Genomic DNA, 21,733 nt, shown 5'->3' on the forward strand with positions numbered 1-21,733 from the left:
CAAGGAGTAATTGTGGGGTCACACACAGAGATGGAGATATCAGCATTAAGTAAGTTAGAAGGCAGAAGCACAAGAAGTTCAGTCTTAGAAAGATTCAGTTTTAGTTAGATAAAGAGGACATGGTGTTAGAGACAGCAAACAGACACTCACTGGTGTTTTGTAGTAGTAAAGGGGTGATGTCCCCGGGAAGAGGTATATAATTAGGTGTCATCAGCATAGAGATGTGACTGAAAGCCAAATCTACTGATAGTTTGTCTAATAGGGGCCATGTAAATGGAAAAAAGGAGGAGGAACCCCAACAGCAAGAGGAAGAGGAGAGGAGGTAGAGCCATAGAATGAAACACTGAATGAGGTCAGAGAGGCAGGAGGAAAACCAAGAGAGAGCGGTATCTCTAAGTCCTATTGAGCAGATCATACTGAGGAGGAGTTGGTGATGTAAGGGTGGTTGATGTAGAATGTGTAGTACCCCAGAGTTGGGTACTACCACACTTCTGTAGTGAGCAAAAGGTTAAATTAGGTTTCTTGTCATGCATTATAAATGTGGAGTTTCATGCTTTTATGGTATTGTTTCATGTCTCACTGTATGATTGTTTTCTGTCAATGTTCTCTAGCCCATAGTGAGTTCAGGTCACCTAGCAACAGCCGGAGAAGTGGTTAGCCAGGCGTAGCAAGAAAGTAGGGCCTGTGGTTGGTAGAATAGAATCCCTTTATGAGTGGAGCTAGTGTGACAGTATAAAAGGAGGAGTGGGAGAAGCCAAGTCAGTCTAGTCCAGGAGTCTAGTCCAGAGAAGCCTGAGATAGAGACCGGGGAGAAGTCATCGCAGAGCAGCCAGTGTGGTGGGAAGGAGATACCTTTAAAGTGTGAGCACTGAAGAGCAAGAACTGGTCAGTTGAGAGCATCAGAGGGCAATGGAAAGAAGGAGATCTAAATAGCAAGAAGGAGAAGCTAACAGGAGTAAGAAAACTGAGTCAGCCAGTCATAGGCACAGCCAGGGAGAAAAGCTGGAAGGAAAAGCAAATTGTACAAATGTAGTTTCTTGTACCAATCCCCTGAGGAAATTGCAGGAATGATTAATGCCTGCAAATTTAACTGTTCTATTCAAAGTCTCCATGTAAACTGTATGAAGTACGTTAATCTGAACTCTCATCTGCTCTTGTGAAATCTGTTTTTTGGTTTACTTTACAACCTGACTCCTGGAGTCCCTTTCCATCAACCTTTCCACACTACATGCTCCATGGGAATAGAGGTTCTATCCCAATTATATTTATTTCTCCACTTTTTGAATTATTTTGTTCAGAACAGGTCCCTACCTGTACATTGATTGGCATCATGACAAAACAACACCTTACCTACCCGACTCTGCAGGTAGCGTCTCATTGGGGTATCACCACCTTACCCTGGCTGACTCTGCGGGCAGCACACAATAAGAACTGCCAATTTACCACTGTGCAGTGCCGAGCCAGACTGTGTTTTTCCATTAGAGAGGAGTAGCTGTGACACCGTGACTACCATCATTTTTGCTGCCCCTCTGCTCGGTCTGCAAATGTAGGGTGTGAAAAACAGATTGTAAGGGGTCAAGAAGAGAATTTACAAACGGGTAGGTGATTAGACAAGAGTAGTCCAGATATTTCAGGAGTTTGGAGATGAGGGGATTGGAGACAGGTCAGTAGTAGCAGCACAGGACAGGTCAAGGGTTGGCTTTTTTTTAGTAATGGGGAAATAACTACATCTTTGAAGGTCGAGGGAAAGACAGCAAAGTAAAGAGAGAGGTTAAATATTGTAATGAGATAACCGATGACAGCCGGGGAAGAGAGACTGGATGAGAGAATAGGGTCACTTATCCAAGTAGTAGGGCGAGAAAAAGAGAGGAGCCCGAAGACATCTTCCACCAGGACGAAGTTATTGGCGAAATGCGTGCATCAGGGCGCAGGGATTTCCCGCCCCTCAATGATGTGGTAACACTTTATTATGTGCATGACATTGAGCTTGGTTGTGCCTATTGTAGGTTGATATGAGCATGATTTTCTTTAGGAACTTCTAAAATGTGTGACCTTGGTGATGTATTTCCCTATGTATTGGTGCTGCATTTCCTTCATGTTCTGTTTTTTAAATGTTTTTATTATATATGTAATTTAAAATAAACAATTTTTTAAGCATAATTCCTGCAGTCCTGTCTTGGACATTGATTTTAGGGGTTTGAGGGGTTTTAGGGTTCATACTGTTGAATTCGGGTTTCTGTAAGGGCCAGCTGATTGAGAGATTTTGTAGTGAGGAAGGTGTCAATGATAGCAAGTTTGTTGCATGCTGATTGACAGTTCCTGAGCACATACTTAAAGAGACAAGAGTAGGTAAATAGTGCATATTAACTAGTTTAGAGGGGTTTCTTTGTGTAGCCAATTAGAATTTGAAGTTGGTAGAAATAGACGGTTGTCCAGGGTTAGAACAGATGTCCCCCACAGCTAATAGAAAGAGATTAAAGAGAATGAGCAGATAAGAGTGCAATTTGTGAGAGCGTGTGGACAGCGAGTGGACAGTAGAATCAGATGGTTTGAGGACAGTAAAGGTGGTGAATAGTGCATGTGAGCTATACATGGGTGAGGAAAGAAATTAGGTACCGATATGGATAGTGCACACAGAAGGTGGATATTAGTTGGATTTGCAGCAGAAGAGCTAGAAATAAAACACAGGCAATGGAGATAAAATTAGGCTTACTTAGGTACTTCTTGTAGTATAACTGTTTCATGACCTATCGGACTGCCATAATAAACTGCCAGAGGGAAGTTGTAGAAGTTGTGTTGGAAATGAAGATAATTTCTTCTGGTCGCTTCTGGTTCAATTCTGGTTTTAATTCTGCTGAACACTTAGGAGATGCTTTTTAAATGATGCATCAGCCGAACAGTCAGTTATTACGATAAAACCTGGCATACCAGCATATAATAATCAATAAGCGCCTCAATAAAAGGTGTTGGACACATTTATGTCACTGAGATTACAGTTATAAAGATGGGGCAAGACTGCGTAAATCCACAAGTTGTAGTCATGTTTATACGCTACTTTATAATCAAATATTACATTTACCGTATTTATAATTAAATATACGGTAGTAACAACTGTTATGCTACATAATTGAAATAGATCAGTTTTATTTCTATTGGTGTTAACGCAGTAAACATTACAGTAAGAGTGCGGTCACACGAGCTTAGGCGTATTTACGTTCGCACGTGCGCAGCGTATAATCGCCGGAAAGAACGTTTTTCGGCAATCATGACCAGAGCTAGAAAGCGTATTATCGTTTGTTCCTACTTTGCAAACTATCTTTTCGGCCATTGAATATGCGTTGGCGCGTATTTCGGTCGCGTATGTTCCGTTTTTTTTCGGGTTGCCGTTTTTACGCACCATAAAATCGCCCGTGCGAACGAATACATTGGAAAACAGTGCCTCAGATGGTCACATTTATACGATTGGGCGCAAAAACGTGCCGTTTATGCGCTCGTGTGAACGCACCCTAAATGGGAAACACCTCAGAAAACCGGACTTTTCTATTGTACTTTTTCAGCAGTAAAGTGTAGCATTCGCCTCATTTGAAGACCCAGAACATTTTTCTTTTTTTATCGGCAGAACCATACAGGAACTTTTTTTTATTTGTAAGACAACCTGTAATTTAAATTGGTACCATTTTGGGCTACAGATGATTTTTGATCACTATTTATTCTGTTTTTCGGGAGGTAGAAGTAACAAAACACAGTAGTTCTGGAATATATTGGATGAGTAACTAAATATTTTCATTGTTTAGGTCATTATCATTGTGGCAATACTTACATGTTTTTTTTATTTTAAAATTATTTTGTGGGGAATTTTTAAAAACTTTTACAGTGAATTTTTTTTTACTAAACCTCATTGAACTTTTATGGACGCCATTTTTTAGTCGAAGATGTAAAGATGTGATACATATGCATATGCCGTCAGCCTATTAGACTCTACCAGAGCTGTGATTTGATACTAATGAAGGCCTTCGTTAGGCATCCTACTGCCATGGCAACTCATTGGCACCTCGTGATTACATTGCAGAGTGCTGATGGGTGACATGGGGAGCCCCCTTCCACCAGATCTTCAGTTTTAAACCTATACAATAAATTTAAAGCCCAGGACCAAGTGCCATGTATTTAAGATGTTTGGTCACTAAAGAGTTAATGCTGTGTTTGGGTAAAAGGTAGAGAAGAGGTCTTGTCAGGAAGGTTTCTTTTATGTTGACTACAATTCTATTATTTCCCTTAGTTCATTTAGCATTCACATATTCTGCAATTTTGTACAGTAATTGTCATCACTCAGTGGGGCTCACAATCTAATTTCCTTATCACTCACACATTTCCTAAAGTTAATTTCAGATATAAAGTGTTTGCTGTATGATGTGCAAATTTTGAACGTCCTATTACGAAATATGTATAAAACACATAAATTTGACTATTTTTACCATGTCTGTCTAAAAATATTAGTGTAATAAATTTTAGATGGCTAGCCTGCAATGTATATAATTGTAAAACAGCATTGTTCAGGCTGTTAGCATCCAAAATATAGCAATAATGTTATGTAAATGGAACAGAAGCAATGCCATATAATGTGTTAAACTGTTTCTGTCTGCATCAAACTGATGTCATCTTTTTTTGCAGCTTTTAGCCCTTTTTCATAAGGTTTAGCATGTGTCGTTCTTGAACACAGAGTGTAAAGAGTTAGGAGACCTATAACATGAAAATTGGGCCATTTCAGGGTTTCATTAATGTTTTACTATATTGAGAAACAGCGTATAATGAAGCACCGCATGTGTTTTGTATCTACTATTATAGAAGTAAATTCACCCTCTTTATTATACAGTAACTTTTTTCACTTCAGATTTCCTTTGAAATGCAGATTTGCTGGAATAACAGATATTCCATTGTACAAATGAGTCGTCATTAAGAGTCCCCATTCTTCAGGACACCAGTATTCTTCACACATCGAAAGCAAACATGCAGGAACAACTTCTATCAGTTTACAGTAAAATGTCTCATCTCATTTCCTGGTGCTTCAGTATTCACTAGAAATAGCTCCCTATCACCCAGCAATTCTGAATTTTGCAGGGTGAAGGGAGAAAATGTGAATCCTGGACATGATCTGTGATTGGATTTAACCCCTTAAGGACCAGGGTGTTTCGGTCCTAAAGGACCAGACACTTTTTAGGGATTTTACCCATGTGTTGGTTTAACTGCCCTATTCTTTTTCTTCAGCTACCAAAATTATTTTTGCGACTTATAGGGCTATTTTTTATATCTTCTTTTCACTGACTTCCGTTTTCAGTTTTATTAGGGCTCAGTCAGAAGGGCGTTTTTATGTGCGAATATATGTGCGCAAAAACACATGCCTAAAAAAAATTGTGTGACCGAAGCAGGCGTCACACAAAAAAAAAAAAGTGCTTGACCGTGTTTTTGCGCACATAAGCTAGGCTGCCAGCTATCCCCTGCTGCGGCTGCGACAGCTGCAGCAGGGGATTCCTTGGATGTGATACCCATGGATGCTGTCACATCCAGGGCATTCATCTTTAGCCATGGGGCCGTCGGCAGCAGCGGTGGCCCTATGGACATACAGAGAACATCACGCTTCTCTGCCACAGCTGTCACAGTCTTCATCTCTGCGGGGAGTCCCCTTGTCACTGAACACTGTGACAGCAGCAAGTGCCTAAGTAAGCCTAATTTTATCACCATTTTTATCTCCATTGCCTGTGTTTTATTTCTAACTCTTCTGCTGCAAATCTAACAACTAATCTCCACCTTCTGTGTGCCTATCCATATCAGTACCTAACTTCTTCCCTCACCCATGTATAGCTCACATGCACTATTCACCACCTTTACTGTCCTCAAACCATCTAATTCTACTGTCCACCACAAACATGGGTCTCACAAATTCCACACTTATCTGCTCATCCGCTTTAAACTCCTTCTATTAGTTGTGGGGGGACATCTGTCATCTCAGCTGTCATTCAATAGCTGAGGGCTGCCTCTGATTGGTTACAGCCAATCAGAGACAGCCCTTTCAGCAGGCGGGGATTTTAAATGCCCACTTGCTAAAAGCACTTCAGAGTAGTGCAGGGAGAAGACCCGGCTGGATGCGCCTGAGCCCCGGCAGCTGCAGAGAGGTGAGTATATATATATATATATATTTATTTTATTTTTTTTAACACATTTTAGAGATGATTTTCAGGGAAGGGCTTATATTTAAAGCCCTTTCCCGAAAATCACTGCAGAGCTTGCCAGAAGCCCATTGCTTTCAATGGAGCCGGCTGTAGCACCGGCTCCATTGAATTCAATGGGGGAACATCGTGCTCCTCTGCCACAGCTGTCACAACTGTGCCAGAGGATCGCAATCTTAATGGTATGTTCTCAATGGGGTCGGCACTGCTGCTGCCGGCCCCATTGAGCACAAGCTGAAACCCCTGAATGGGACAGCATTCAGGGGTTTCACATCCAAAAACGACGGATGCCGCAGTTACCTGAGTTTTAAAATCTGCTGCCCTATATTTACCACTGTGCATTTTTGTGCACAGGTAAATATCGGGCATATGATCGTTGTCATTGAAAAGCATTGGTTCTTAATACATGCGGATCACAAGCGCAGGTAACATACGCACATAAAAACACCCTTCTGACTGAGCTCTTAGGGATAAAAATAGAGATGAGCGAACGTACTCGGATAAGCACTACTCGTCCGAGTAATGTGCTTTATCCGAGTACCGCTGTACTCGTCCTGAAAGATTCGGGGAGCGCCGCGGAGCGGGGAGCTGCAGGGGAGAGCGGGGAGGAACGGAGGGGAGATCTTTCTCACCTTCTCTCCCGCCCGCTCTGCCCCGCTCCCCGCTGCGACTCACCTGTCAGCAGCGGAGCGCCCCGAATCTTTCAAGACGAGTACAGCGGTACTCGGATAAAGCACATTACTCGGACGAGTAGTGCCTATCCGAGTACGTTCGCTCATCTCTAGATAAAAAGCTTTAAAAAAAAATTTATTTTCATTAATAGTTGTTTATTTTTAGAATTAGTATATTTACGCTAAATTGAAGTACAGGAATGTTTTTTATTTTTGTTTCAGATGTTTTGATATATAAGTTGTATAGTTTTGGATTACAGGGTCGGTCATTTACCTTTTTATGTATGTTTTTTTTTTTATTCTGTTATTTTTTTTTTATACTTGTAACAATTTTTTTAACATCTATGTCCCCCATGAGATCATATAAGACTTCTAGGGGGCATTCACATTGTATTTCTTTTTTTTCATTTTACACTTTTCCATTATAGCTGGAGCATCCATAGGAGCTCAAGATACAGGGAAAAACATCCCCTTGCAGTGACAATAGTTACCCTGCAGCTCTGCTGTGACAGAGGGCACCCTGCAGTCATGTGATCGCCAGGTCGCATATTGGAACAAACATTTTCGCGTTCATTCTTCAGCACATAGCGCTCAGCGCTGTGTAGTCTGGAAAGTAGAAGGCAGAAGCCGCCTTCTCCTCTGGGTCCTTAGTTGTGTCTGACAGCTGAGAACCTGGCTTGCTCCTGCTTGATTGCAAGAGCAGAGGCTGAAATCCCATGCCATACTTCTACTATCCACCGGGATTAAAGCCCAGGAGCAAGTGCTGTATATTTACTATGCTTGGTCCTTAAGCGGTTAAAAGTAAATTTTGGTATCTCAAACTATCCTGTAGTTGACTTAGAAGGTGAGGTTTCAGCCATGGAAACAGGTTTTTTAGAAGCATATACATTGTTTTATCTGCTAAAATATGTTCTGGCCATATGAATATTCCACATTACATTAAGGGTGATTTCACACAAGGCTTTTTTTTGGAAAGAAATGCCATTTGTGTGCTAGTTTTTGATGCAACTTTTTGAGCCAAAGTCAGAAGTGGATTCAGAAGCAATGGGGAATATAAAGGTAAGATTTCTACTTCTCCTACTGGATTCACTTCTGGTTTTGACAAAAAAACCCTGCAGTTTTCCATATAAATGCCGTATATGAGACTACTCTAAAGGGGGTTTCTAACGGAAGAGTAATATAAAAAATTGTCCCAGATGTAAAAATAACAAATTTGTTAATATAATTAGAATTCCTCCACTAGTGCTATTGTAGACCTGCAACACATCTGCTTACATTCTTGCAAGCTGACAGGTCACTTGAGTGAGTCAGCCAATCTGTGTCATCCTTATGACTAATATGTCATCATGCGGGAGAGTAAACAGAGATGTGACCGGGGTCCTGAACAGTGTCAGTGAAGAGGTGGTGAAGAATTCTAAAGGTAAGTATATCAAGATGTTCAATTCCTTTAACTGTAGTGCTAGAGTCTATTCTTAAATAACTTGTCTGGTCTAGAAAATTATTTTCAAATCCCTTACGGACTTATTCTGAGTTAATAGAAGGAAGTCCCTCATTTGTATGTTTAATCAATTCATGAAGTGGAACCTGGCTACAAAGAGCTTTCTGAATCTGGAGGACGCAGCACATACTTTGATTATATGGACAGCCCATTGATTATAATGGGCACCATGTAATGCATCATTTCCCTTGTAGTGGTGCTCCTGGTGAATTGAATACCAGTACTTGGTGCCAGGTTGCCCCACAGAGGACAACTGATCCTGTGAGTCCTAGAAGGAATATACTTTGTGATCAGCTTATTTTCAGAGGACTCTTCCAGCAAAGATGATTGTCGAAATCAGATGTCCTCATTAAAAATAGTAGTCCATTAAGATTATGGCTTTATTATAATGTATTTAAGTTATAAATCCACAGATTTGATTTAGGTTATTTCTAAAGATTGTTGTTTTATATGTATTTTTCTGCTTAATCCTAGGGGAAGAAAATTTACTGGCAATTTTGAAAAGGAGATGGTGGAAGTATATGTTCTTGGGCATTATAGACATAGAAGCAACATATTTAGTGGTGAAAGCACATCAGTATACAACTTTCATTAGCATACAGGTAAGTCATTTGTTACTTTCATTGCTGGATTTAATATGTGTTATGCCTGGTTTAGACACAACGATTATCGCTCAAAATATGTCTTTTAAACGACCTTTGAGTGATAATCGTTGTGTGCATTTAGCAAGGTGATCGCTCAAGTTCTGAGCGATCACTTTGCGCTCCGAGCAGGGTATGCAGAAGACAAGTGGGGCTGCTTGTCTTCTGCATCAAGCTGTTCTCTTCTCGAAGCGCTCGGCTGTATAACAGCCGAGCGCTCTGGGCGGGGTATGCAGAACACAGCTGGACCACTGTGTTCTTCATACCCCGGCTGTTCATGGAGCACTCAGCTGGAATACAGCTGTGCACTTCCTGCGGAGTATGAAGTGGGATACAGCTGAAACAATAGTATCAGCTGTATCCTGCTGTGAACTCCTGATAAGGCTGATCGTTCTCTTTCAGCATGCTGAAAAAGAACGATCAATGATTCATTGACAAAAACTGCACGATGTCAGTGCACTTAGACCCAATGATTCTCGTTCAAAAGACGGCTTTGAGCCATTTTTGAGGCAGAATTGTCTGGTCTAAATGGGCCTTTAATTTACTTGTTTGTAATTTGCATCAAGAATAGGTATCGCTGATGACTGCGGAGGGAATGGGTACAGATAATTGTGGGATTAATTAGTCAACTAGCTTACTAAAGATACCACAGTGTTATGAAAGTAAATACAAGAAGATGGGAGGTAATTTTCCTAGAAAATTACAGTATGCTACATTATGTGTGGAAGAGGTAGTTACCAGAATATAAGCCGGAGGTCACAACCCCAATATCAGACAACTACTGAGTAGTCAACAGGAACACAGCTTGTACTTGGCCTCAGGTATGCTCTTTAATCTTAAAATAAAGCAATGTATCCATAAATTGTAAAATTGTGCATCTCTGTTATATACTGTATCTCATTTAAAGTTTTAGTTTTTTTTTCCAATTTGCTTTTATCTACGCATAATAGCTGGTGCATCATTTGGGTGATTTCAATCAGTCAGTTCAAATAAAAACCATTTAGTGTCGTAAGAACCCCTCACTCTCAATGTGGAGAAAGCTGGTCAATTCGGTGGTGCCATATAATCATATAGTCTACAAGAGACGTAAGTGTCCTGGAAAATTTGATAAAGTGTGGGGACTGTGGTGTGATTCCCCTCCACCCCCCCCCCACCCCCGTTATATTCACCACAATTAATGTTTTCACATATTCTGGAGCTTAGGCGTACTCCCTAGTGGATACACGTTCTGGAACAGGACCTGAGGTCTATAGGACTTGGCTTGCTTATCTGTTTAGATGTTAAAGAATAAATGTGTTATTTCTGCATCAGGGTGACTGAACCTCCCTACCAATCGAATTATACAGTGATGTGTATTATTTATGTGCTGCACCTGTCTATGACTGTATGTTCTTTATGCTACTCAATTTTCAATAAAACGAGTTAAAAAAAAAAAAAAAACATTTGGTGGCTCTATCTGGTCAGCAGCACCTCCTAGTGAAATTAGTTTCACACACATCCACTCTTTTTTCTCTTCAGCTCCTTGAGGCCTCTGGACCCTGAACATCCTACCGGGGCCCAGACCCTCATTTACACCGGGTGTTCTCCACCGCCTTTCTATCTCTTTGCATATATCAGTGGCCTGCATCCCTTCACTTCAATTTCAATAAGAATCCTTCTCAACCCAGGTGGGCAATTTGCAGTGAATGCCAGCAAACACAAAGTGCTCTGCAACGAGGTAACCTCAATTATATGGTTCCTAAAACAGCCATAATTGAGAACAGTAACATAGTAACATAGTATGTAAGGCCAATGAAGACAATGTCCATCTAGTTCAGCCTGTTTATCCTCCTATGTTTTTGATCCAGAGGAAGGCAAAAACCCCAAGAGGCAGGAGCCAATTAGCCCATGTGGTGGAAAATTCCTTCCCGACTCCCTAATGGCAGTCAGGCTAATCCCTAGATCAACTTCTAATAGTTCCTACCTGCCTGTATACCCGGATTTACAATTGACCTAAGATTTATATCCTGTAATATCTCTCCTCTCTAGAAAGACATCAAGTTCCCTTTAAACTCCTCTATGGATTTTGCCATCACCACATCCTCAGGCAGAGAGCTCCACAGTCTAACTGCTCTTACAGTAAAAAACCCTTTTCTGTGTTGGCGCTGAAACCTGCTTTCTTCTAGATGTAGCAGATGCTCTCTTGTTACCGTCGCAGTCCTGGGTATAAACAGATCATGGGAGAGATCCTTGTATTGTCCCCTCATGTATTTATACATAGTTATTTGATCACTCCTTAGCCGTCTTTTTTCCAGGGTAAATAATCCCAATTTGGATAGCCTCTCTGGGTATTCCAGTCCCTTCATTCCATTTATTAGTTTAGTTGCCCTTTTTTGAACCCCCTGAAGCACTGTAACATCTTTCCTGAGCACCGGTAACCAGAACTGTACGCAGTATTCCATGTGGGACCTAACAATTGCCTTATATAGCAGTCAAATAATGTTCTCGTCCCTCGCCCCTATACCTCTTTTAATGCATCCCAAGACTTTATTAGCTTTTGCAGCAGCTGACTGGCATTGGTTACTCCAGTTTAACCTACAATCCACTAGTAGCCCCAGGTATTTTTCCATATCACTTTTCCGTAGCAGTACCCCATTTAGTGTGTATTGGTGACATCCGTTTCTCCTGCCCATGTGCATAACCTTACATTTATCAATATTGAACTTCATTTGCCATTTTCCTGCCCAAACCCCCAGCTTATCTAGGTCCATTTGTAGCCGTACATTGTCCACCGTTGCATTGATTATATTGTGTCATCTGCAAATATTGATATTTTACTGTGCAGCCCCTCTATCAGGTGGTTGATAAATATATTGAACAGAATGGGGCCCAATACTGAACCCCACTAGCGACGGTGGCCCAATCAGAGTATAAACCATTTATTACCACCCTCTGCTTTCTATCTCTGAGCCAGTTCTTTACCCAGATACACACGTTTTCACCCAGTCCAAGCTGCCTCATTTTATATATCAGCCTATTATGCGGCACGGTGTCAAATGCTTTAGAGAAGTCCAGATATACGAGATCAATAGACTCTCCCAGGTCGAGCCTAGAGCTTACTTCATCGTAGAAGCTGATCAGATTGGTCTGACATGATCGACCCTTCATGAATCCATGCTGGTGAGGAGTTATTCCGTTGTTCTCCTTGAGGTATTCTTCGATGGCGTCTCTCAGAAACCCCTAGAATATTTTTCCAGTTACTGAAGTGAGACTTACCAGCCTGTAGTTACCAGGCTCACTTTTGGACCCCTTTTTGTAAAGTGGAACCACATTGACAATGCGCCAATCCAGTGGTAGAACCCCAGTTCTGATAGTATCCATAAATATGAGATATAGCGGCCTAGCTATCTCATCACTTAGTTCCCTTAGTACCCTTGGGTGTATTCCATTTGGGCCTGGCGATTTATCGATTTTAATTTTCTTTAACCGGTTCCGTACTTCTTCCTGCGTTAGGTATGAGATATTTTATGAGGGGTTAATTTTTGTCCCCTGCATCTCATATGGCATTTCCTTTTCATTTGTGAATACGCTTGAAAAGAAACTATTTAATAGGTTTGCCTTCCCTCCATCACCTTCAATGATTTCTACTGCATTATATGTTAAAGGGACAGTGCTCTCAGTGCAAATCCTTTTGCTGTTAATATAGTTAAAAAATAGTTTCAGGTTGTTTTTGCTCTATTTGGCAATCAGTCTTTCTGCCTCCTCCTTGGCAATTTTGATCTTTTCTTTGCATATTTTGTTTTTTTTCCTGTACAATTTTAGCGCTTCTTCGCTACCTTCTTGCTTTAGTAGTTTGAACGCTTTTTTTCTTTGTTTATTGCCCCCCTTACAGTCTTGTCGAGCCACATTGGTTTCTTTTTACTTGAAGTTCTTTTATTTTTAAAGGGAATAAACTGCTCACATGAGGTGATTAGGATCCTGATTAGAGATGAGCGAGCGTACTCGGAAAAGCACTACTCGCTCGAGTAATTTGCTTTATCCGAGTATCGCTGTGCTCGTCCCTGAAGATTCGGGTGCCGGCATGGAGCGGGGAGCTGCAGGGGAGAGCGGGGAGGAACAGAGGGGAGATCTTTCTCTCCCTCTCTCCCGCCCGCTCTCCCCTGCTCCCTGCTGCGACTCACCTGTCAGCCGCAGCGGCACCCAAATCTTCAGGGACGAGCACAGCGATACTCGGATAAAGCAAATTACTCGAGCGAGTAGTGCTTTTCCGAGTACGCTCGCTCATCTCTAATCCTGATATTTTTGAGGGTATTGTCCCAATTAATGTTACCGATAGTAGTTCTAAGCTGATCAAATTTTGCTTTACTAAAGTTTAGTTTATTTGTCGCTCCCTGACAAGGCTTCTTATTGAATGACAGCTGGAAGTTGATTATATTGTGGTCACTGTTCCCCAAGTGCCCCTCTACCAGTACCCCCTTTATTCGGTCTGGTTTGTTAGTTAGTACTAAGTCCAGAGTGGCCCTCGCTCTAGTTGGTTCCTGCACAAGGTGAATAAGGTAGTTATCTTTAATTGTTCTTAAGAATTTATCACCCCTATGAGATTTGCAGGTTTCGTTCTCCCATGTTATATCCAGATAATTAAAGTCCCCCATGATAATTACCTCGTTGCACTTTGACACCTCTTCTATCTGCCTTAATAGTAAGATTTCAGTTTCTTCTGTTGCTTTTGGTGGTCTATAGAAAACCCTTATCAGGATTTAGTTATTTTTTTCTCCCTGTATTTCACCCACAAAGATTCCACGTGTTCATCTCCTGCACCTATATCTTCCCGTAGCCTCGGCAATAAGTACGATTTGACATACAGACATACCCCTCCCCCTTTCTGGTTTCCAAGGTCTCTTCTGAAGAGGTTGTAACCTTGTAAATTCACCGCCCAATCGCACTTATCATCAAGCCATGTTTCCGTTATTCCAACTATAGTTTTCATCAGTCATTCTCACTTCAAGCTCACCCACTTTACCAATAAGACTTCTTGCATTCATGGTCATACAATTTATACAGTTTTTTTTGTTCTTTAAATTCATTGTGCTACTAATGGTACTATTAGCTGATCTGACAGTTCTAACTGTACTAACCCCTCTTCCTGCTCGACCCCCATTATCATTGCTTAGACCCAGGTCGCTAGCTACGCTGACTACCCCCTTATTTCTCTTTTTGCCCTCCCCCCAGTCCCTAGTTTAAACACTCCTCCAGCCTTCTAGCCATCTTCTCCCCCAGCACAGCTGCACCCTCCCCATTAAGATGCAGCTCGTCCCTACAGTAGAGCCTGTAGCCGACAGCAAAGTCAGCCCAGTTCTCCAAGAACCCAAATCCCCCCTTCTTACACCAACTCCAGATCCATTTGTTTACCTCCCGAAGATCCTGCTGCCTTTCTAGTGTAGCTTTAGGTGCAGGTAGTATTTCCGAGAAAACTACCCTGGAGGTCCTCGCCCAAAGCTTGGATCCCAGGTCCCTAGAATCATTTTTGAGGGCCCTCCATTGACCTCTAATTTGTTCATTGGTGATAACGTGCACCATGACAGCTGGATCCTCACCAGCCCCTCCCAGTAACCTGTCAATCCGATCTGCGATGTGTCGAACTCGAGCGTCAGGAAGACAACACACTGTTCGACGATCCCGGTCTTTATGGCAGATTGTTCTATCTGTCCTTCTTATAATTGAGCCCCCCACCATTAGGACCTGTCTAGCCTGCCCTGCGCTCCCCGTCCCCTTCTCACTGGAGCAGTCATCTCCCTGGCCTTCAGAGGGCGTGTCGTGCTGCAGCGGTGCTGGCTCTGTAATGGCATCTCCCTCATCTGCCAACTTTGCAAACTTGTTGGGTTGTGCCAGTTCAGGACTAGCCTCCCTTGTTCTCTTCCCTCTACCCCTCCTTCTATCTGTCACCCAGCTTGCTGCCTGCTCCCCCTGCTCTTCCGTACTACCATCCGCCCCCGCCTCTACCCCAGCGAGTGCCTGCTCAGTGAGCACCAAACTCCTTTCCATGATGTCAATGGTTCTCAGTGTTGCCAGTTACCCATTTAGATCCAGGATTGGGCTTCTAAATGCGCGACGTGCACGCATCTTGCGCAACAGTATGCACTCTCGATCGGCTGATCAAGGACCGCATACATTGCACAAGTAGCACACTGGATAGCATTGCCAGGCATGGAGCTCATCCTAATGGGGATCTACAATTGAATTACAGAAGTAGTGAAGATAGACTTGCTCACACTCAGCTCACACACTGCCGTCTATGCGCAACCGCTCACACGCTGCCGCCTATGCGCAACCGCTCACACGCTTCCGCCTATGCGCAACTGCTCACATGCTTCCGCCTCTGCGCAACCGCTCACGCACTTCCGCCTATGCGCAACCGCTCACGCGCTTTTTTTTTCTTTTTTATTAAACGTTCACACTCTTACTCAATCCTCTAATCTTGCTGCACTTACACCTTGCACACAGACACTTACACATGCCTACTCTAATACCCCCTCCATTAGTCACAGACACACACTTAGACCCACAGGTACACACACACTAAGACACACACTAAGACACACAGATTATACTTATCGGCCCTGTCGGCAGCTCCTCCGCAGCTCCTGCAGTCTCACCGGCAGGACCTCTCTCCCGACGGCCTCGCTATCTGTCCTCCTGTCACTCCGAGACCCACTCCTCCGCTTCTACACGCTGATCGGCCGCTTCCTCGCACTCCTGAGGGCACCGGCTCCTGCGCCGCTCCGGTGTCCCCTGCTCCCGGTTAGCTCCTCCGCTCCTGCTTCTGGTGCCCGTTACCTGGCGTAACAGTGTATGACAACCATGGAGGCAGTCACTATTCCTAAAAGCACAATGCAAAAGAGAAAGTTAGTCACCGCCTCCTAACAAGAAGGTGTTGATTGACTTAGTTTTTTTTCATTTTTATTTACAGTACATTCAGCGATTAACCTGATACGGACCATGTACTGTAATTGTAGGTTGCTAAAGACAGCTGGGGACCTGGGGAGATGTCAGAATCAGTTTTGCCTGTGACAAGTGTTACAGAGTGCTGTTTTATGCAAATGAAGGATGGAACAATGCTTCTACAGTGCCACCTATTGGAAGTCTCAGTCAGAACTTTTAACAAGCCTTGTAACAATGAATGAGAATATAAGCCAAAGCCAAAATCGTCTCCTGAAGGAAAAGATTGCCATGAACAGACAGATTGTTTCTTGGTGTTTGTTCCTCATCAGTGTACAGTAGGTTGCTGGCTTGGTGAGGGGCCTATTATGTGCGTCGAAAGAGGTAAAATTTCATTAGCCTCTCATTTAGCCAGGCAACAACCTACTGTGCACTGATGGGGGGGCAAAAAAACCAAAACGGTCTGTTAGTACATGGTGATCTTTTCCTTCAGGAGAAGATTCTGGCTTTAGCTTATATGCCCAGTCATTGTTACAAGGCTTGTTAAAAGGTCTGACATTGACTTGCAGGGATATTGCCTTCCAATAGGTAGCGCTGTAGAGGCATTGTTCCAACTTTACCCCTCCCAACACTATGGATGCTTCAGCTTTAGTGGAAAAGTACAGAGTAAAAACAAATACATAAGGTTTGACCATCCATGAGAGATCTTTAATGACCTCTTGTGGAGCATATTGTGTAAGAATATCATATCTATCTATACACACAAATGTGTCCTTCTTGCCTGTATGTATACAGTTGCAAGAAAAACTAAGTGAACGATCTTGAACTACCTGTATTTCTGCATTGATTACCAATAAAATGGGGTCTGATGTAACTTAATAACCCACATATAGCTATACCATTCACCACCACATGCGCTGAAAATTGCTAGAAGGTGTCTGCTCATTTAAGACCAAAACACTTATGTGTTCAAGGGGATGAATTCGCATGATGCTTTTCAATTTTGGACACAGCCAAGTATTTCTTCTGCATAGACAAACATTCCAGTAGAATCCTTTTGAAAACTGGTTGAGTGATTGTGAGTGACAGCATCCCAGTGTTAAATGAGGTACTGTTACACCGAACAAGAAATCACTCGCCTGAGCGAACAAGCAACCAATGACACAGTTTGCTCCTTCTGTTCGCTCTGGCATTCAGTTTAAACACTCATATAAATCCTTTTTCTTTCTACAGGATCGTTCAGTCGTTCAGTTCACTGCGCCAGTGAATGACAATGACAATCACTGAACAATCAGCGTTTAAACGGAACACTGATTTTTATGCTTGCATGGGCCGTGTTTACACTGAACAATTATCATTCAACTGATCCAGCAAATTTTTTTTATTAACCATAATCGTTCCGTATAAAAGCATCTTAAGTGTAAGAATAAGACCTCATGTCCACAGGCGGGTCGGATTCCGCATGCAGGAGCCCGCAGCAGAATCCAACCCTGCCGGCAGTGGCGTCCACGCATACCGCACATTTTCTGTACTGTGGATGGTTCGCATGACTCACCTACAGACATGCGCAGTACAGATATTTTTTAATCTCCTGCTTTTCCTATGATCTTGCACTATAAAAAATATACTACATACATTATTTGTTTAATTACAAAGTAGCATAATAGGACAATCTATAATCCCTCCAAATTGTTTTGTATATTCGGCTTATATCATAATGAAATTTAGGAAGATTAGATGCAAAATATATTTGGATGTAGAAACAGAGAAGTTTGTCTCAGGGCTTATTCAACTGCGCGTGAATCACATCCATGTGCTTGTCCGTGTGTCCAATGGACTCCCCACTAACAGCACATGGACCCATAATATTCAATTAGGCTACTCACACGTGTTATCTACCTATGATCAATGTGAAAAAAATCATGCGCTGCTCTGGATCATTGACATGGATGAGACTAGCCTATACAATGTTAAAGGGAACCTGCCATCACATTTGATATCCATAAACTGTGTTATGAGGCTCAAATGTATTGAAACAGGGATCCCAGAGAGCTGTGTTTGATACTCACTGGGTTCCCATTCCTTCGCTGTACTGTCGTGCCTACATAATGTCACTTTTCAGCTAGCTGTGTGCATGCGCTCTACCATTCATCTTTATGGGACAGCATGCACACACAGCTGGCTGAAAAGAGTCATGCTGAGTGTGCACTGCGCAGGAATAGGGCACCCAATGAGTATCAAACACAGCCCCCAGAAATGAGCACTATAATGTGATAACAGCTTACCTATAAAATAAATGTCAACAGGCGAATGATCCAAAGACAAAAAGGGTTAAAACAGGGGCATCAAACTCATTTTCACTGAGGGCCACATCAGCCTTATAGGTGCCTTCAAAGGGCCGATTGTAATTGTAAACAGTATAGTAATAGTGACCCCCATAGTGGCCGCAGTAGTAATAGTGATCCCATAGTGGCCACAGTAGTAACAGTGACCCCCATAGTTACGCTAGTCATAATAGTAGCCCCAGTAGTGACTCCAGTAATAAGAGTCACCCCCATAGTGGCCCCAGTAATAACAATGACCCCAATAGTGGAACCAGTAGTGATAGTGACCTCCATAGGGGCCCTAGTGGTAACAGTGATCCTCATAGTGACCCCTGTAATAATAGTGATCCCAGTAGTAAGCGACTCCAGTAATCAGAGTGGCTTCAATAATAAGAATGGTCCCCATAGTGGCCCCAGTAGTAAAAGGGCCCCCCATAGTGGTCCCAGAAGTAATAGTGTCCCCCATAGTAGCCCCAGTAGTAAGTGACCCCTGTAATAACAGTGACCACCATAGTGACAGCAGTAATAATAGTGACACCAGTAGTAACAGACTCCAGTAATAAGAGTGACCCCCATAATGGCCCCAGTAATAACAATGATGTTTTTACTGGGGTGACATACTACTGGGGCTACTATGGGGGACACTATTACTGCCAACCGAAAATCGGTGCGCCCATGTGAAAGAGCCCTTAGGTTGTTGCATGGCTGGCGGGCAGGCCTTGTGTTTGACAAGTGTGGATTAAAACATTACTTTCTAATTCATTATTATTTTTCAATGTAACTATGATTTGGTATCTTTTTAGGGATTTATTTCAGCTAAATGATTAGAACTAGCTTGTATTGATTGGTTTAAACAAGGCAGAAATAGTTGAATGTCAGCTTAGGCCAAGCATTCCTGGGTGAAACCTTTCAGATGCTTCACCCAAGACAATAAATCAGTCGTTTCCAAATACATGGAAGAATGGCTGCACTTAGGTAGTAGGCTCCACTAAGCAAGGATTCTTCTGCTGTATATTTATTGCCTTCCATATGCTGTTCTATTTATAAGATCTGCTTGCTCAATATGTCAGTGCTTTATAATAGAATTTATAGGGTGAAATGTGAAATGGTAGAAAGATAAAACATCTCTGCAATGCTCACTCTTCAATGTGAAAAGGTAGATCACAAATTACATAACAATGACATATTAATAGTATATGAAGTCTCAAAGTTTCATATGCTTTCATTTTTGAACATTTTTATGTTAAAATGTATATTCGCACTGAAGCAGTTTGTCTCTTTCTTTATATGCTCACCTAGGCAAGTTATTTCCTAGTATTTATACATTAATGCATTTATTTACCTTTCAAACGCACTTCTGGCTGTGGACACCTTTGGGGCCATTTTTTTACTTACAGGGAATTGTCATCAGAATAAGATCTATTATATAAATTTTTGTGTTAAAAATATTTTTTAAGAATTTTTGGTGATTTTCTAATTAATCTTCAGTCACAATCTGTATTTAAAACACAATCTTAAAATTCAAAAAAAAATTAAATCCTTTTTCACACTGACCATAGAACCTAGTACTAGTCTATCACTTCCTGATATGTAGAGAAAGCAGTCATCTCACTAACATCACAGGCAGCATTACACTGAAGAGTAACACCCATATGTAGATAACTCAGGATCCACCTTTCACAAAAGGTATCATTGGTGACTTTCTACTCTTTTTCCTGCACAATGACCCATCATGTGTAGAACAGTCTCCCATGCAAATCCATGGCTGCTCTTGCCCATTGTATGAATGGCCCATGAAGCAGCCATAAAGCATCTCACTAAATTCTCTTACTGCTGTTAAATGCAGCTCAGGATAGATGGCCATCTCCATAGTCTTATGCAGACAACAGAATAACAAAATCTACAATTAGAAAATAAAAACAGAGAAGAAAAATGAGTAATGCCTGACTATCTGGTTTTAGTTAATAAAAGAAAAAAATAGTGATATAGTCCCTTTAAATACATGTACTTGGAACTGGCAATAGAGTTTTATTAAAAATGTTGCGCTGTTTGGCTTCTGCAGCTTCTAGTCATCACAGTATAAAACAAGCAGCAGAATGCTGTCCACAAGCAAATCCGTCAGTGAGTTCATCTGAGGACTCCAGACCCTCAGTCTCCTCTCTGGAACGAACTTCAAAGCTGATTTATGATCAAACTGTAGTTGAACTTTGAATTGGTCATAAACCAGCTTTGAGAAAAAAAATCCTGCATGGCTCACAACATCTCACTGAGTTCCACAATTCTTTATTTTTCAAAGCCGGTCATCTTGTACTAGTATCTCAGAATAATTGAAAACAGGCGACAAAAGTTAGGAAGGACACGTCTGTGTTCGTCTCTGATGACACTGGATTGAAGAGAGAGCTAGAAATACAAAAAAAAGTAAGTGAACCCTTTGGAATTAGCTGGATTTCTGCATTGATTCTAATTTAAACATGATTATAGTCAAAACGCACTGATTCTAATTATCTACATCATAATTATAGAACAGCTCTCAGGATTCGAACCCAGAGACTCCTATAGTCCATAGTCCATGCAGTAGCTTTTCTCATTGAGCTACTGGTGATGTTGGACCTCTCTCATGTTGAATTCGCCCTCACCTCTGAACTTCCTATATAACCCTGGCACTTCCTCCTAGCCAGATTACTGTGCTTCCTCTCTACATTGTTGCTAATTTTGTTGCCCATCGGTGTGCTAAACTCCAATTGTTTCTAACTACTTCCCTGCCTTATTCTACAAATTGTTGCTATCTATCTGTGTATTGAATCTGGACTGTTACATGGCTTCATTAACAACATCCATCTAGATAGTTTCAGCCAATGGACTCTGAACCGCCTTTCAGATGTTGATGCAAACACAATCCAACAACACACAAACACTTGTACCATTCACAGCTTTATTGAACACTCTCAGTTCTCATGTCCACGGGCATAATTGAATTGCGGAATCCGCGTGGGTCACCCGCGCGGATGATCCGCAGTTCAATATGCCCATTTTAGAATTCATTATTCCCTCAGTGATCACAGGGTGTCCAGACCCAGAGGCAGCAAAGTAGCCCCAGACATAGTGCTCCCTCCACCACACTTCACAGTTGGGATGACTTTTTGGTGTGGATGTGTAGTGTTCTCTTTCTGTCACACATAGTGCTATGCATTCGAGCTAAAAAGTTCCATTCTTGCTTCATCCGTTCATAGAACATTTTCCCAACAGCGTTTTGGAACATCCAGGTGGTCTCAGGCAAACTTGAGGTGAACCACGATCTTTTTTGGCCAACAGAAGCCTCCTTCGTTGTGTCCTGCCATGATCACTATTCTTGTTCAGTGTTTTTCTTAGACATATGAAGATAGGTATTTGCAGCTTGTGGAGTCTTTTGTAGATCTTTTGTTCTTATCCTTGGGTTCTTTCTTAGCTCTTTCAGGATTGTTTT

At 41.9% G+C, this 21,733-nt stretch overlaps 1 protein-coding gene across 1 annotated transcript in view; it reads left to right on the plus strand.

Moving 5' to 3' along the window:
* SLC35F1 (solute carrier family 35 member F1) overlaps positions 1 to 21,733 on the plus strand; it is a 357,501-nt gene that overhangs the window by 278,880 nt on the left and 56,888 nt on the right. Inside the window, exon 3 of the mRNA XM_066591135.1 lies at positions 8,865 to 8,992. Coding sequence (XP_066447232.1) covers positions 8,865 to 8,992 — 128 coding nt within the window. The remainder of the gene's footprint in view (positions 1 to 8,864; positions 8,993 to 21,733) is intronic.

Source organism: Eleutherodactylus coqui, chromosome 1, assembly GCF_035609145.1.
Source record: "Eleutherodactylus coqui strain aEleCoq1 chromosome 1, aEleCoq1.hap1, whole genome shotgun sequence".
Lineage (NCBI taxonomy): Eukaryota > Metazoa > Chordata > Amphibia > Anura > Eleutherodactylidae > Eleutherodactylus > Eleutherodactylus coqui.